At 44.5% G+C, this 14,717-nt stretch overlaps 2 protein-coding genes across 6 annotated transcripts in view; one reads left to right on the top strand and one right to left on the bottom strand.

Annotated features, from left to right (window-relative positions):
• MOB3B (MOB kinase activator 3B) overlaps nt 1-14,229 on the bottom strand; it is a 210,965-nt gene extending 196,736 nt beyond the window's left edge. For 4 of the 5 annotated variants that reach the window (XR_008959893.1, XM_044386884.3, XM_057313504.1 and 1 more), the window contains exon 1: nt 13,683-13,939. The gene's annotated coding sequence lies outside the window, so the exon portion shown is untranslated. Of the gene's footprint in view, nt 1-13,682 lie in introns of all 5 variants that reach the window. The other variant, XM_026506424.4, reaches the window with a different exon arrangement.
• IFNK (interferon kappa) lies at nt 6,491-10,563 on the top strand. Its single transcript, XM_048223463.2, has one exon. It carries the CDS (start codon nt 8,236-8,238, stop codon nt 8,860-8,862), a length of 627 nt encoding a protein of 208 aa, XP_048079420.1. The 5' UTR covers nt 6,491-8,235; the 3' UTR covers nt 8,863-10,563.
• Nucleotides 14,230-14,717: the final 488 nt, after the last annotated feature.

The raw sequence follows: 14,717 nt of genomic DNA on the forward strand, positions 1-14,717 counted from the left end.
CACAGTACTCTCTTCTTGAAGGCCCACAGGAGAAATGCCTCCCAGGACTTAGTACCAAGAAAAGCTTTGTTTCTACTAAGGATTTAGCTTTGCTGATGGTTTGTTTTATCTTTTGGACACTGTGATTACTTTAACAGATCACATTTCCTCTTTGCTTCTAGAAAGCCCAGGGACAGATTTGCAACCCTCTTCAATAATGACACTGGACATTATGACATGCATTCTTATGTTCCAACTGTACCACTGACTTTATCTTGCTTTTTTACACATGTTTTCCCTCAACTCTGATTTATTTAAATACTTTGTATTCCCTTGTATTGTATATATTTATAAGCTGCTTCAAATCCTTTTGGGAATGAAATAGGCTATTAATGCATAGATACACACAGTGGATTTTATGCCAAACCTGTTACAACCCTAGATCCTGTAAGAACACAATATGGCCTCAGAGAAACGTGGGCTTGAATCCTGATTCTGTAGGTTTCTAGCTATGTGATCTCAGGCAGGTCCCTTAATATTTCCAAGCTTCCATTTCCTCCTCTTTAAATTAAGGGTAATAACATTTGCATTGTACTATGGATATGAGAAATAATGATAATTTATATGAACAGTCAATACTTAGTAACCTGAAAATAAATAGCGTCTTCTGTTATTAATAACAACTATGCAGACTGCTACCAAAAATACCTAAAGGCAACGTCTGGAAGACACAGGGACACAGATACATGGACGATGTCATGTGACTGTGCAGGCAGACACCAGAGTGATGAACCTAACAAGCCAAGAACACAAGAATTACCAGCAGTCACTGGAAGTGGCAAAAGACGACTCTTCCCTAGAAGGTTTGGAGGGGAAATGGCCATGATGACACTTTGATATTGGACTTCTAGATTCCAGAACTGTGAGAGAATAAATTTCTTATTTTAAGCCATGCTGTTTGTGGAAATTTGCTAGGGCAGTCATAGGAAACCAATATACCCAACTCCTATAGCTCTAAATGGTAGAAGTGAAATAACCATACTTCAATCCAGCTGACATCTGCCAAGATCTCACAGATACATACCTGGCAACAAGATGCATTTCATGGAAGGCATCTGCTAGAAGAGCACAAAGACTTTGACCTTAGGCTTAAATGAATTAATTCCCCTCTCTGACCTTCAAATAGCTCATCTATAACATGGGATTAGGTCTAGATCAATAATGGCAAATAATTTAATTGGGAATGGCTGTCTGAGAGTGCTGTATTGAGAAGGATTATGAGGCGTCATCTGGACAAAGAGGCAGAGACAGATAAAGAGTCAAAATACTCCATCTTCATTCTCCTCACACCCCCGTGACCATCCTTGTGAGTTTCCTCTTCCACTACCCACTCTTTAAACACAGGTGATGCTTAGGGTTCTGATACTCACTCACACTCACTTCCTACCTTACATGTTCTCCTTAGATAAACCAACGGATTCTTATGGTTTTAAATTATCACCTACGGTTTCCGCTAATAATTTCAAATCTATCTCTCCCATCTCGATTGGTCTCCTGTCCTCATTTAGTCCCACACGTCCAACTGCTGAATGAACATCTCCACTTGGCTATCCCATAGACAACTCCGAGCAACTCGTCATAACAAAACGCACCAGTTGCTCCCCTAAGCATGGTCTTCCTCTCATATGCTACCTCTTAGTTGATGGCACAACCATATACCTAGTTAGAAGACTGGGCTTTTTCCTGGTCTAGTTCCACTTCCTCACCCTCCCATGCTCAATCATTTACCAACACTTGCCAATCTTACCTCCTAGCTAATTCCCTTCCATACCCACTATCACTGTCCTAATTCAAACTTCTATCAGTTCCCGCCTTTCAAGATTCACCCGGGTATCACTGCCTCCAGGAACCTCTGCAAGGACAGGTACTACATCTGGCTTTTCTGCACGTGTATTCTTAGAATTTGTCATTGCGTCTAACACTGTAGGCAACAGATGACAACGATGACGACAACAATGATGATGGTGTGTATCATTTATTGACCACTTACTATGTACCAGGCACCATTCTCAGCAATTTCTATCTCCACAACCAGCTGATGAGGTTCTTTCTCATTATCCCTATTTACAGATGAAGTACAGAAAGTTTAAGTGACTTGCTCAAAGCTATACAGTTCTACGAAGAGGTTGCTGAACTGATCTGAAATTCAATTTAAATTAAAATTAAGTCACAAGGTAAAATAGTGAAACATACACCTATTTGTTCAATAAATATTTATTGAACATATGCTATGTGTTAAACACTGGATATATAAGTAATGAATATATAAACACATTAATTTCAGACATGGGGGAATCTCTCAGAAAACTCATTCCTAGCCACTTCTCCAGGCCTGAACTGACCCAGGAATCTGGGAAACCAGTCTTTATCTACAGAATTCTAAAAAACCTTGAGAAATACTAGGGATAGCAGACTTAACTCAGGGTTTCCTCCTTTGCTATCGCCTTTCTCACAGAGCTGAGAAGCCCCTGTGAAGTACCAGAAAGAGCTTCAGTTCTGGTTCTCCCTTCCCAGCCTCAAGACAGTGACAGCCTCCAGCCTCCACAATCCCCTTTCCTTTGACTGCAGGTGGGCTGCTCCTCTCAGTGGAGGCAGAGAGCAGAGAGTTCTCTGCATGCTGGTGAAAGGCTTACATTGATGGCAATGAGGTCTGAGGACCTGTATGTCAGCCTGATTTTGGCCCTAAGTAGCACTGTGACCTTGGGCAAGTCAATTCACCCCTCTGGTCCCAATCTCTAAGAGTCCATCTAACCCTACATTCTATGATTTAGATTCTGCACTTCACAGACTACCAAGGGGCAGGGGTCTTGGCAAGAAGAGACCCTTCCCCACTCCCCCTGGATCCAATAGATTATTCCTAGACACTACCCCCAAACCCAAGCATTGCTCAGACCCTAAAGAAATCCTAAAATTTGGGGCCTGTGAGTCTTCCGTCAGTCTAAGAAAAGTCCACTTAAATTTTCCCATAATAATGACTTTCTTTGTTATTCATAAATGTCAGGAAACCTATGACTTCATGTAAGCTGACAGTAATTAAAAGAAGACCCTGTCCTCTCTGCAATGGTAACCACTTTTAAATATTTATCCAAGATAGGGACGCTGGGTGGCTCAGTCAGTTAATCACCTGATTTTGGATTTCAGCTCAGGTCATGGTTTCAGGGTCCTGGGATTGAGTCCCATGTCGAGCCCCACGTTAAGCCCCACATCAGGCTCCACGCTCAGGAGGAATTCTGCTTAAGGATTCTTTCTCTCCCCTCTGCTCACTCATTCTCTCTCTCTCTCTCAAATAAATAAATCTTTTAAATAAATAAATATTTATCCCAGACAAGAGGACATGTCTGTCCATCACTCATTCCACTCTTGCTGTTTCTTCCCCGACTATGGGCACTCTTGGATGTGTTCTGGGAAGAAATCCACATTTACTCAGTGAGTAAAGTGAAAGCCCCATTAGGGTTCGAACAGACCAAGAGAAACAAAGATACAGGTGGAATCTGTTCTGGTAATCCCAAAACTGAGGGTATGTTTTACTGGTGATGGATATTTATTTGCTTAAATTTCACATGGTAAATGTCCTTTTGCCAGGGATCATTTTCTAAAAGCTAAAATTATTTCTGTGCCCAAGTTCCTACGTGCATCATCTGAAGCTGACCTATAAAAAAGAACCAAGGGTAAGTCTGTCCAAAGAGCCTCCTTAAAAGTGATATGATTAAAAACAAAACAAAGCTACTGGGAGCATCTAATATAATAGGGAAGTGGCGATGCTGGGGGAAGGAGGAGGAAGGAATGGTCTTGGAACCTCTCAGCAGTTTTGCTTGCACAGCAAACTTGAGAACCATAAGAAATCACATGGCAGTTTTTTATTCAACAAATATTTAGTGTCTTCATGTGAGAGATTCCATGGATACAAAACTCTGTCTGGACAGTTAGATATGTGAGTCACCCAAACGGCACAAAACTATGTGATACCACTACAGTAGAGGTATGGCTGTGCTCATGACCTAACCAGCCATGGGCATCGCAAAGAGAAAGCAGTGGTGGTTGAGCTCCTACCCACCATTCTGTGAACTTGTCAATTTCCCCAATGCCCGACTTTGTCCTCTCCATATCCCTACCCCAAAAGAACTAAACCACCAAACAATTTCCCTGTCATCGAGACCTAGTTTCATTCTTTCAGTCATCCAACAAATAATTACTAAGCACCTACTTTATGCCAGGTGCTTTGTGCCAAGGCACCTGGATCTGTCTGATCCGGGTCTAGTGAGCCATTTATCCTGGGCCTCATATTCACGAAATGTTTGCAGTGTAGATTGTTTAGATCATATGCAAATGATATCATACAGTCAGAGATACACTCACAGGATTAAACTTTAAAGCATATCACAACTTTTATAACGTTGGTTTGGCAATTTGCAAAAGTAGACACAAATCTCCCCACTACTGGGCCACATATCATCCAAGGAGGTGATCTGGGTCTCTCTCGATCACTGGGGGTCTTGCTGGACATTCCAGAGAGGACAGCAAGCAAGCCAGTTGTTGCACTGTGCTCACAGAACTTCATGTTTTGTGGGGAGACTGGTATCAAACAAGGACACATATCAAACTAATCACCAGTTATCTCAGGGAGGACAGTGGTGTGGCATGAGGCGGAGCTGGCAAGCAGAGCTTTCCCTTTATCTAAAATGTTTAAATGTTTACTATAAAGACATTTCCATGTATTACTTATGTAGTCATTATCAATTTCTACATCAGGTACACCAGTAAAAGAACAGCCAAGAAGAGGACTAGAAGACCATGAGAGAGGCTGACCCCAATGCGGGAGGCAGGGAGAATGAGCAAAACACCAAGTTAGAGCTTCAGGGCTGGTCTGGAGCTAAAACAGCTGCACGCAGCTTTGTGGTGACCACGGTCTGCAAACCCCGGGGAAGGCACCGCCAGGGAGGGATGCACGGCTCCCCATCTCAGAGCTCCCTACTGGGCTCAATCACCTTCTGACCCCACAAATGGAACAACCTACTTTCATGCACTGAGTAACACGGATGATCAACATGTTACACTCACCTTGGTTTGAAACTTGCCTTTTCATGGAGAGCAATAAATCCTACCAGAGAATACGAGATGCTCCTGAGCTGAATCACAGCAATCCTGTCTAGACTGAAATGTCTCATCGCCATTTTGTCCAACAAATTTTGTCTTGCCCGTTATTGTTCACCTTGTAATCCATATGGACTTTACATAGTTCTGTCAACAACAAGGCAGCCCCTGCTAATCAGCTTTCCCTCTGAGGAAAGCCTGACCACTACAAATGATCTCAAGACATGCTAGAGAAATAAGAGCAGCTATCATGGAAATATCATTAGCTATGGCAGCACCCAGACTGTAAAGACAGATGGAGCAGTTGTAACAGACAAACTGCGGGATAAAAACACTTCCTTACACTGTCATTCTTTTCAATTTTCCTGATATTTTGAGATATACTCATATAGCATGGCTTTTACAGAACAGGGGCAAGACCAATGACTGATCATCTAATAACGTTTCTGATCAGAGCAGTGTGTGTGTGTGTGTGTGTGTGTGTACATGTGCGTGCACATGTACTATTTTTAGTATGACAGGTGCTCCTTGGGAGCATGCTGTGCACAAGTTTTTAGGGAAATGCACAAGCCAGCACAGTGTTATGCAACTGAATGCACTTCTGCATGAGGTGAACAGCTAGCAGAGGAATGGTTTCCTGTGAAGGGTTTCTTGTCTGAGCTCTACTCTAAGAGGTCAGTGGGAGTTTGCATGGTGGATAGGGTTACCAGGTAAAATAACAAGACACCCAGCTAAACTTGAATTTGGGGTAAACGATGAGTGATATTTTTAGTATGGGTAGTTCCCAAATATTGCATGGGTGTTCTGTATTTTTATTTGCAAAATCAGGCATAGATAAGAACTTTTAAACAGCTAACAGTGGAAGACAGTAAGGTATACATGTCAATCATCTTTTTTCTTGGTCATGAATCTTGTCACCATCAGCATCAATTAACATTTACACCACATGGGGATGAGCTCCGTGCTATAGGGAAGACCTATGAATTACTCCAGCTACCTAAAACACTCAGAGTGTGCCTGCTTTGTCAGTCATGGACTCCTTGAGATCATGGATTACACCTTACTCCTCCATCCTCAAGACCCGCCCAGTGATTGGCATGTGGTACTTGCTAAAAATACAGTTCTGAATAAACGAGGATGTGATATGGAATGACTATACAGGGAGGAAATTTGGGGTGAGCAGGATAAAATGGCAAAACTGTACATGGCAGAAAATAGAGGGACCTTCAAGAGGGGCCTCCATCACCTATGAACAGAAGCTCTTAGCATAGTAATTCAATTGAAAAAGCTCTTAGTTCGGTTAGTAAGGTTGAACTGTCTCAGATAAGTGCAAAGTAGTCTAAGCATTCTAAGTGGGTAGGGGAGGGAGAAGTATACAAAGTTGGGAAATCAACACTTACACAATTATGCACTTTAGAAAAGCCATAATGAAGGGGGACAAAGCATTTAAAAGCCCAAAAGAGGGACAAGCAATTCTGCCTAGGACAAGGTAACAAGTTTTAGATGGAAGAAGTTATGTGAGCCATATAAGCAGGTATGGTCTTTGTACTTTATAGACTCTGTGTGTATGTTTAATCATAAATATATGTATATATAGACTTATATATTTTTATTGAAAAGTTGTAAAAATGGTACACTGAATGCCCACACACCCTATGTTATTCTATGGAATGGGAACTGAGTCTTGGGGTAAATTCACATTTCTTTTGAAAGTATCCTAGGATGGAAATGTGTAAGTAAATAAAGTAGTATATATTGGTCACATTGCAAATGCATATTTTTCTAGTCAGAGAAAATATTGGTAGCATGTATACTTCTAGATTTCTTTCTGTACATATGTGCACATGTAGGTATTTCACAAATATACTATCAGACTCTATACACTACCCCTGTAAGCTTGGTTTGAAACTACAAAGTGAATTTATCCAAGTGACCAAACATACTCCCACAACCTAAGACTTAGTGCTCACATAGAAATTTTCTACTGATGAATTACTTAACCACCTACCTACTACTGAACATTTAAATTGTTTTCCGTTTTTTTCTGTGATAAACTTCCTGACAGCTAAGTTGTTAAAGATGTCCATCATTATTTCTTGGGTTTAAATTCCTAGAGGAAGAACTGCTGAGTCAAAGACCATGCACATTTTTAAGACTTTTGATACATATCATCATTTTGCTCTCTAGAGAGGTTGTGTCAACTTATAATGTTATAGTTATAAAATATTAAAGGGCCCATTTTCCAAATCATTTTTCCAGGTTAGTCACCTCATAAAATCTGCGAAATCAGAATTTAGAGAGTGCACGCATAGAGTAATATAGGTAGTAAGTATTTCTATGACAGGTATCAGAGGCGTGTGAAATGTTAGGCAGCCATGGAAGCGTTAGTTTGGGTTTAACTAAAGGAAAGCATGGTTGGAGGGTATCAACATTTTCTAATGACAACAGAAAACAAGCAAGCTTACAGTAAGTGCCATGCTCAATCGACCAACTCTGTTTTTCATCTTGAGACCCAGGAAAATAAAATAAAAAGAGAAAATATCCAAATAGAGAAGCTTAATTTAACAAGATTAGAGAAACCTAAGCTATGTTATGTTCTGGTGGCCTTGCAATCAAATAATTAAAGTCATTTGGCCAATGTCTATGATTAACTCAATGAGAGAAGAGGTTTGGCTACATGGCCAGATACAAGAAAAAAAAAATTCTTTAACGGATCGCTCTCTTGTGTAATAGTGTTGGATGAGTGCATGTATAGAGTCAGAACTTTCAGTTCTTCCTGAAATACTCTGCATCAATCTTGTTATGACAATCCTATAGTACTGGGATGGGTCATCCAGACAACTCAGGTAATGCAATGGTAATGGTTTGCTCACTTTAAAGAAAAAGATTAGCGTTTCCAAAGTCAGGCTAGTCACCCAAAGTCAAAACAAATCTCAGAGGCAAAGGAAAGGGGCCGAAACCCTGAGAAACATAAAATGAGGAATGAGAAAACTCCTCCCCACTGAAGATTACTCAGGTGTATAAAAGGCACGCGAAGGAATACTTAAGACCTAAAACATCACTGTCAACCTTGAGTCTGGTGGATTTTTAGCTTGGGGGGGAAAAATGAGCACTAAGCCTGATGTGATTCGGAAGTGTTTGCAGTCTGCATGCCTTGTGGGTCTGCTCGTCACTGGCATCCTCTCTCTGGACTGTAACTTGCTGCATTTTCACCTGAGGAAAGTCACCTGGCAAAATCTGAGACTTCTGAGCAGTACGAGCAGTTCCTTTCCTGTAGAGTGCCTCAGGGAAACCAAAGCTTTTGAGTTGCCCCAAGAGATCCTATCACACACCCAGCCTGCCAAAAGGTACATCAAGGAGGCCTTCTATGAAATGTCCATACAGGCCTTCAACATCTTCAGTCAGTACACCTTCACATCCACTTGGGAAAAGGACTACCTGAAACAAATCCAAATTGGACTCGACCAGCAGTTGCAGTACTTGGAACAATGCTTGGAGGAAGAGGAGAAAGAAAAGGAAGACTCGAAAGAGTTGGAAGAGGATGGGATGAACTGGTCAGGAGCTCTGGTCCCCCAGCTGGGCAACCTAGAACTGAGGAGATATTTCAATAGGATAGACAACTTTCTGAAAGAAAAAAAATACAGTCATTGTGCCTGGGAAATCATCCGAGTGGAAATCAGAAGGTGTTTCTACTACTTTCAGAAATTTGCAGCACTGCTCAGGAAGAAATAAGGTATTTTTTTGAGAATTAAAATTCCTTTTCTCTCCAACATCTCCTTCATCTTCTTTTTAAGAATTATTGGGCAATCCTATAAGCCTGCCCACCGTTGGAGTGGCAGTGATTTAGGTAATATTTACTCTCTCTAAAGTTGACCTTGATCAGTTGTTAAGTGTCTGCCTTCGGCTCAGGATGTGATCCCAGGGTTCTGGGATCGAGCCCCACATCGGGCTCCCTGCTCCACTGGGAAGCCTGCTTCTTCCTCTCCCACTCCCCCTGCTTGTGTTCCCTCTCTTGCTGGCTGTCTCTCTCTCTGTCAAATAAATAAATAAAATCTTAAAAAAAAAAAAAAGTTGGCCTTGAGACATCAGCTATATCCACCTTTCTAAGAGGTGATGCCAACCATCCCCTGGGTACCAATAGTCTTGTTAGAAATTCTGAAGTTCGTTTTAAGGGAATAAGATCCTCTCCATGTTCTACTCTTTTCTTCCTCTTTCCTTTTGTTATTTTGTACTTGCTTTGCTCAAGGACCTTTGAACTTTACCCAGCCAATGGTAGAGGATATGAATGAGAGAATGTTGCAAAATGTAACACCTCAGTGATTTAACTGTCATGCTGCCAAGGCTGTTTATTCTATAAAGCTGAGCATGTTAAAGGAGCTTATACAAACTTTCATACAGTTAAAACCCTCCCTTTCTCCCCCTTCCCTCAAAATAAATAAATAAATAAATAAATAAATAAATAAATAAATAAAGAAGAAGAAGAAGAAGAAGAAGAAGAAGAAGAAGAAGAAGGAGAAATTTCTGTCCTATTTGCTTCTCAGTTTGGTTTGTTTGAAATGATACAGTCTGTAGGATGGCATTCTATTTTTTTTAAGAGAATGAAGATACTCAGTGATATCAGACGGTTGAATTCGATGGCCATTAAGTTCTCATTCAACCTTTGAGAGCCAATGACTCTAATGTAGAAAACACAGTTCATCCGTACTGCTACTATCTGATTTCAAGGGCATGGAAAATGCGGCAGAAAAGTATAATATCTGCCTTGCATTGTTTTTCTGTATTTTTTTAAATGCCTAAAATGAAGTACCTGCAGTCATATTTCACATTGATTTTCACATTGGATTTTCCCAATTAGAAGACCCCTTTCTGTTAAATAAACTAGTTATAATAATATATGACACCTTAATATAGTTTACCTTTCTAGAAATTATTTTGTATCCAGATTATGTAGATTATTTACTTAAATTTTCTTGTGTGATCCTTCATCTGTATTAATCCATCATCCAGCCGAAATTAATTTCTTTCTTCCTCTCTCCCCTTCTCCCCATTTCAGAATTCCGTACCTTCAAGCAAGAGTTAACATAAAGATTTGTGGCCTCACAAATACAAATGCATGAATGTACCTGGTTCCACCCTTGGGGAACTTCTCCTGCTATATTGTTTCAAAAGCAAGCTCCTGAACTGTACAAAGTTCGTTCAAGTACAGGACTCAAATGGTAAAGCCAAACAGAGAGTCTTATAAAACTGAGGCAAATTTCAGGCAAAAATTAAAAGTTTGGATTGGATTATACTGGTTATCAGTGGAAGGAATGCAAATAAAATGAGTTAGTAAAATCCATTTAGTAAAAACAACTCATCAGGAGTTGTTCTAAATGGGGGGAAAAGGGCACCATAAACTGTAAAGGTGTTGGGGCATTTGCGCTACTAAGCAGAAAGTATACACTTGGTATTTTCCAAGATTTTTTCTAATAATGCTTTTGCATAGTCTCCCTAATAACTCTACTGAGATCATGTCAGTTATTTCAGCAATTTATGGTTGCAGTCTTGCCAAATGTTTGCTATGCTAGAGGGAAGAGAATAGGCACTTCAAGTCAATAAAGATTGTCCGATTACAAGGGCAGAGTCAGAAGTCAGAACAGTATGCTTTTATTAAGAGCACCTCTAGTCAGAAAAAGGAGAACGTTCCCATTGAAAAAAACAGGTGAAGGACATAAACTGACATCGTCATAAAGGAAGAACTACTAACAGACAACAGGAAAAATGTTCAATCTCATTTGCGGTTAAAGAAATACAAAAGAAGACAGGAGGATACCTCCCATCCATCTGGCAGAAATGAAAAAGAGTGATTATAATATAGAGTGTGAGTGGGCTGCAGGATACAGAAAAAACAATTCTCTTGTATATTGTTAGACAGCCAGTAAAGTGGCACAACTTTCCTATAGGGCAATATGGCAATCTTAAATATCCTAAAAAGTGCATTAACTCTTCCAACCTAGCTATACTAAGCTCCAGAAATTTATCCAAGGAAATCACTGGATAAGACCGTTCACTGGAGCCTCATTTACAAAATCCCCCTTCCTTTTGTCTTCATTTTTACCTCTCTGTGTTTTCTATTTTTTCTACAATGATTCGGGGGAGGGGAGGTTAATTCTAAAATTAAAGAAACTGTACAAGCTCATCTTCCACTACAATTACCCTGTTTTCCTTACTGGGGTAGACTGGGACAAACACTGCCCTCTCACTTGGTCAATGATGCCTTTGGGCACTTCTTGACCAACCCAGGTCTGCCTGGTTGCTTCTCTCCTGCTGCTACTGCTGCTGAATTTCAAAGGAATCCTTCCTTAGGCATCATTTTCATAATGAGACGTTTGTAAAGTGCCTTCCAGTGTTTCAAAGATTTTGCTGCTTTTCTTTTGCTGGTGCCACCGGTAATACCCAGAAATCGCCAGAGAAAGTGCTCTGTGTGCACCTTCCTGACTTAGTAGTCGACTTTATTTATTTCTTGAATGGAAGTCAAATTTCTGTTAAGTCAGGTAAAGGGAAAACCCCTAGAACTGTGCAGAGCTCCCACTTAAAATGTTTGAGTGGGTACCCAGGTCACGGGTGTTCCGATGGAAGCTTGCTTCCTCCCTCTTCAGGCTTGGGGAAAGGATCAAAAGGTAGAGGGTAAAAAGAGTGTAACTGAGCCTCCTTGCATCCAAGGGGATGGGCCTCCATCAGAAAAAGCTGGCAACACCACTATAGGTAAAGCGGAGCATGTCGAGGTTTTAACAGGTGCACAGGGTTGGCCTCCCCTCACAGACAAAACGACCGTCCGGGCACCAGGCACCGCGGGGGAACCCTGCCTTCTCAGAGTAGCTACTTTGCTTTTGCCCTACTTCCTTAACCACCTACACTCACTAAGGAGAAGCACGATGTGTAAGCATCTAATATGTGAGGGAAGACGCAGAAACAGGGTCACGTAGAATCTAACAGGCGCACCCCCAAGGGGAACCCGGAATCAGTTCCAAGACACTGGTTGGCAAGGGCCTGGAAGCGTGAACACTGCCCCGGCGGCGCCTGTGCAGTGTCCTCCGGTTTGCTTTTTCTAAATGCTGACAGGGGACCTGGGATTTAAACTTGGAGCCCTACCCCAAGTCAAAATTCCACGTTCAGTCTGGAGGGAGCCACCTAACCACTCTTGCTAGACAGTCTCGAGGCTTCCTGGGTTATTTCTTTCTCCATTCTCGCCTGTACTCCAGCCCTTGGAAACTCGCAGACCCCAGAACCCAGGCTTTCTGCCTACCAAAAGTGCCCCGATCCCGTTCCGCGGGCCTGGAAGCGGCCCAGCCACAGGCCTTCGGGCGGAGATTTAAATCCACTGGAACCACCCAAGGACACGCTGGTGAAGGGCGGAAGGCCGCTTGCACTCTCGGGAAAGCGGCACCTCTCTCCGGCTGCGCCCTTCGCGGCGCGTCTGGGATCAGATCTGAGAAACGCGCCGCGGGCCACAGGCAGCCGAGGAGGCGGGGAAGCAGCAACTTTCCCTCCGCCCTCTAACCGCAGGGCCTGGGTGCGGCGGCCGCGCTGGGGTCCGGCTCCTCGCCTTCCCTGGTCGGGATCCCCGGCGGGAGCCGGCCGTGAGGCTGGCGGGGGGTGGGGGAGTGCGGGGAGGACCCGGGGGGCGTCCTGCTCTCCGCCAGCCCCCCCAGATGTTGCAAAGGCAAACAATAGGGGAGACGCGGAGAAACAAAAGGCCATTCGTCACGATCCCCACGGGCTCTGTGGCGTGGTCCTGCGGGGAGGACATCTGGGAGGTGGTCAGGAAGGTGGGTGAAGGGGGAGCCTGAGGGGCTTGGGAGTCTCCGGTACTCACTTGCCAGGCACCAGAGGTCGGCCCTTTTCCATTCCGAGAGGGGTCCCAAAGCAGGGAGGGCAATCAAAGGAAAGTTGAGGGGTTTTCACCTTCCTTGGGAAGGGAGGGGCTGGATTCCAGATGTTTGACAGTTGTTGGCCCCAGGGGTCAGCAGGGTTTTGTCCATCCTTCACCCACGCGCTCCCTCCCGAAGCTCCGCCAGAGCCCGGGGCGAGCGGGCCGGCGGAGCGGGCTTCCCCAGCGCAGCCCGCGTCCAGCCTCCGCACACGCCCTGAGCGCGGTGCTCCGGCCCAGGCGCACTTTCGCAAAAGTTTGTCTTCCCGCCACCCGCAGCCCGACACGCACGCGGCAGTCACCCGCGATTCGGGACGGCTCCGGGACGCACTTGTGGCCCGCGGGGAGATGCATTTGACTGATAGAGCTTTCACAATCAAGGCCCCGGAGCCCGGGCTGGGGACTGGACTCCTGTTCCCGCCCGAGAAGGGAGCGCGAGCAGCCGGCCTGAGCCGAGGCGCGGGCAGGGGTCTGACGCGGGTCCCAGCCTCGGAGCCGTCGCCCCCCCCCACCCCCCCAGCCCCTAGCTGAGCCCGCCCCCAGGTGCGCCCCGCTCCCCGGCCCGCCCGGGCGCCACCGGGGGCCAGCAGCTGCCGGGCGGCGCCACCTCGCCTCGCCTCGCCCCGCGCGGGCTCTCACTCACCGTGGGCTTTTACCTTCAGCCCGCGGCCCTGTTGACTCCTGCGCCGGGTCAGCCGCAGCCGGCGCCAGAGGAGGCGGGTGAGCCGGGGGCGGGACGGGCGACGCTTGCGGATCCACGCGGCGGACGCGGGACGAGCGGCGAGGGGCCAGCACGCGCGGTCTCCCGGAGCGCGCGGGCGAGCGAGCGCGGGGCTCGAGCTCCAGCCGCCGCCGCTCCGAAGTAGCCCCCACAGGCGCCCGGCGCGCGGCTATCTCGCGGGGGCGCCGAGCGGGGACCCCTGGCGGCCGCCCGCGGAATGGCAGCTTCGTGGGGGAAGAGAAGTCAGGTCGCCTGGAGGCTCCTCTTGCCTCCTGCAGAGGTGGGGAACGGGCCGTCTACGCGCGCTCCGCTCCTTGCGGAAAAGACGGAGACCCTCTCACCAGGGCGGAGCGGGAGAACGCATCAGAAAGGACGCGCTCTGGGTCCGCACACAGCCAAGGCACCTAGAAAGGGGGAAACCCACCTTCTCCAAGATTTTCTGACTTGCTGAAAAAGACTATGTTGGAAACTACTGACAGAGGGGGAGCATTCATCATTGGAAAATACTGAGATTCTGGAGGATTTACTAGAACAGCCTGGGAATAGTGGAAAGAGCATAGCCTTGAAGCCCAGGCACGCCCTGCGACTTCCTACTGCGTGATTTTGTTCTATGACCTCTAAGCCAGTATTTTCCTCTGTAAATTGGGAGAGCACTATCTACCTTGCAGTGGTTTTAAGGGTAACTAGGCGTAGAAAGTAGTCTTAATAGTCGGAGTCACTAGATATAAGCTTCCTAAGGAAAATAATGTCTTCCACATCTTTTTATTTTCCTATAGCACCTTAATACATATTGTTTAAAGAGTACCAAATGACTAAGTATTGCATTTTACAATACTGACTACACACTTTAAAGAGATATGGAAATTATATATATTATAAATTATATATTATAAATTATATATATGTATTATAAAATATAATATATATGATATATATGATATAAATATATATAAATTC

The sequence above is a fragment of the Ursus arctos genome, unplaced genomic scaffold, assembly GCF_023065955.2.
Source record: "Ursus arctos isolate Adak ecotype North America unplaced genomic scaffold, UrsArc2.0 scaffold_18, whole genome shotgun sequence".
Lineage (NCBI taxonomy): Eukaryota > Metazoa > Chordata > Mammalia > Carnivora > Ursidae > Ursus > Ursus arctos.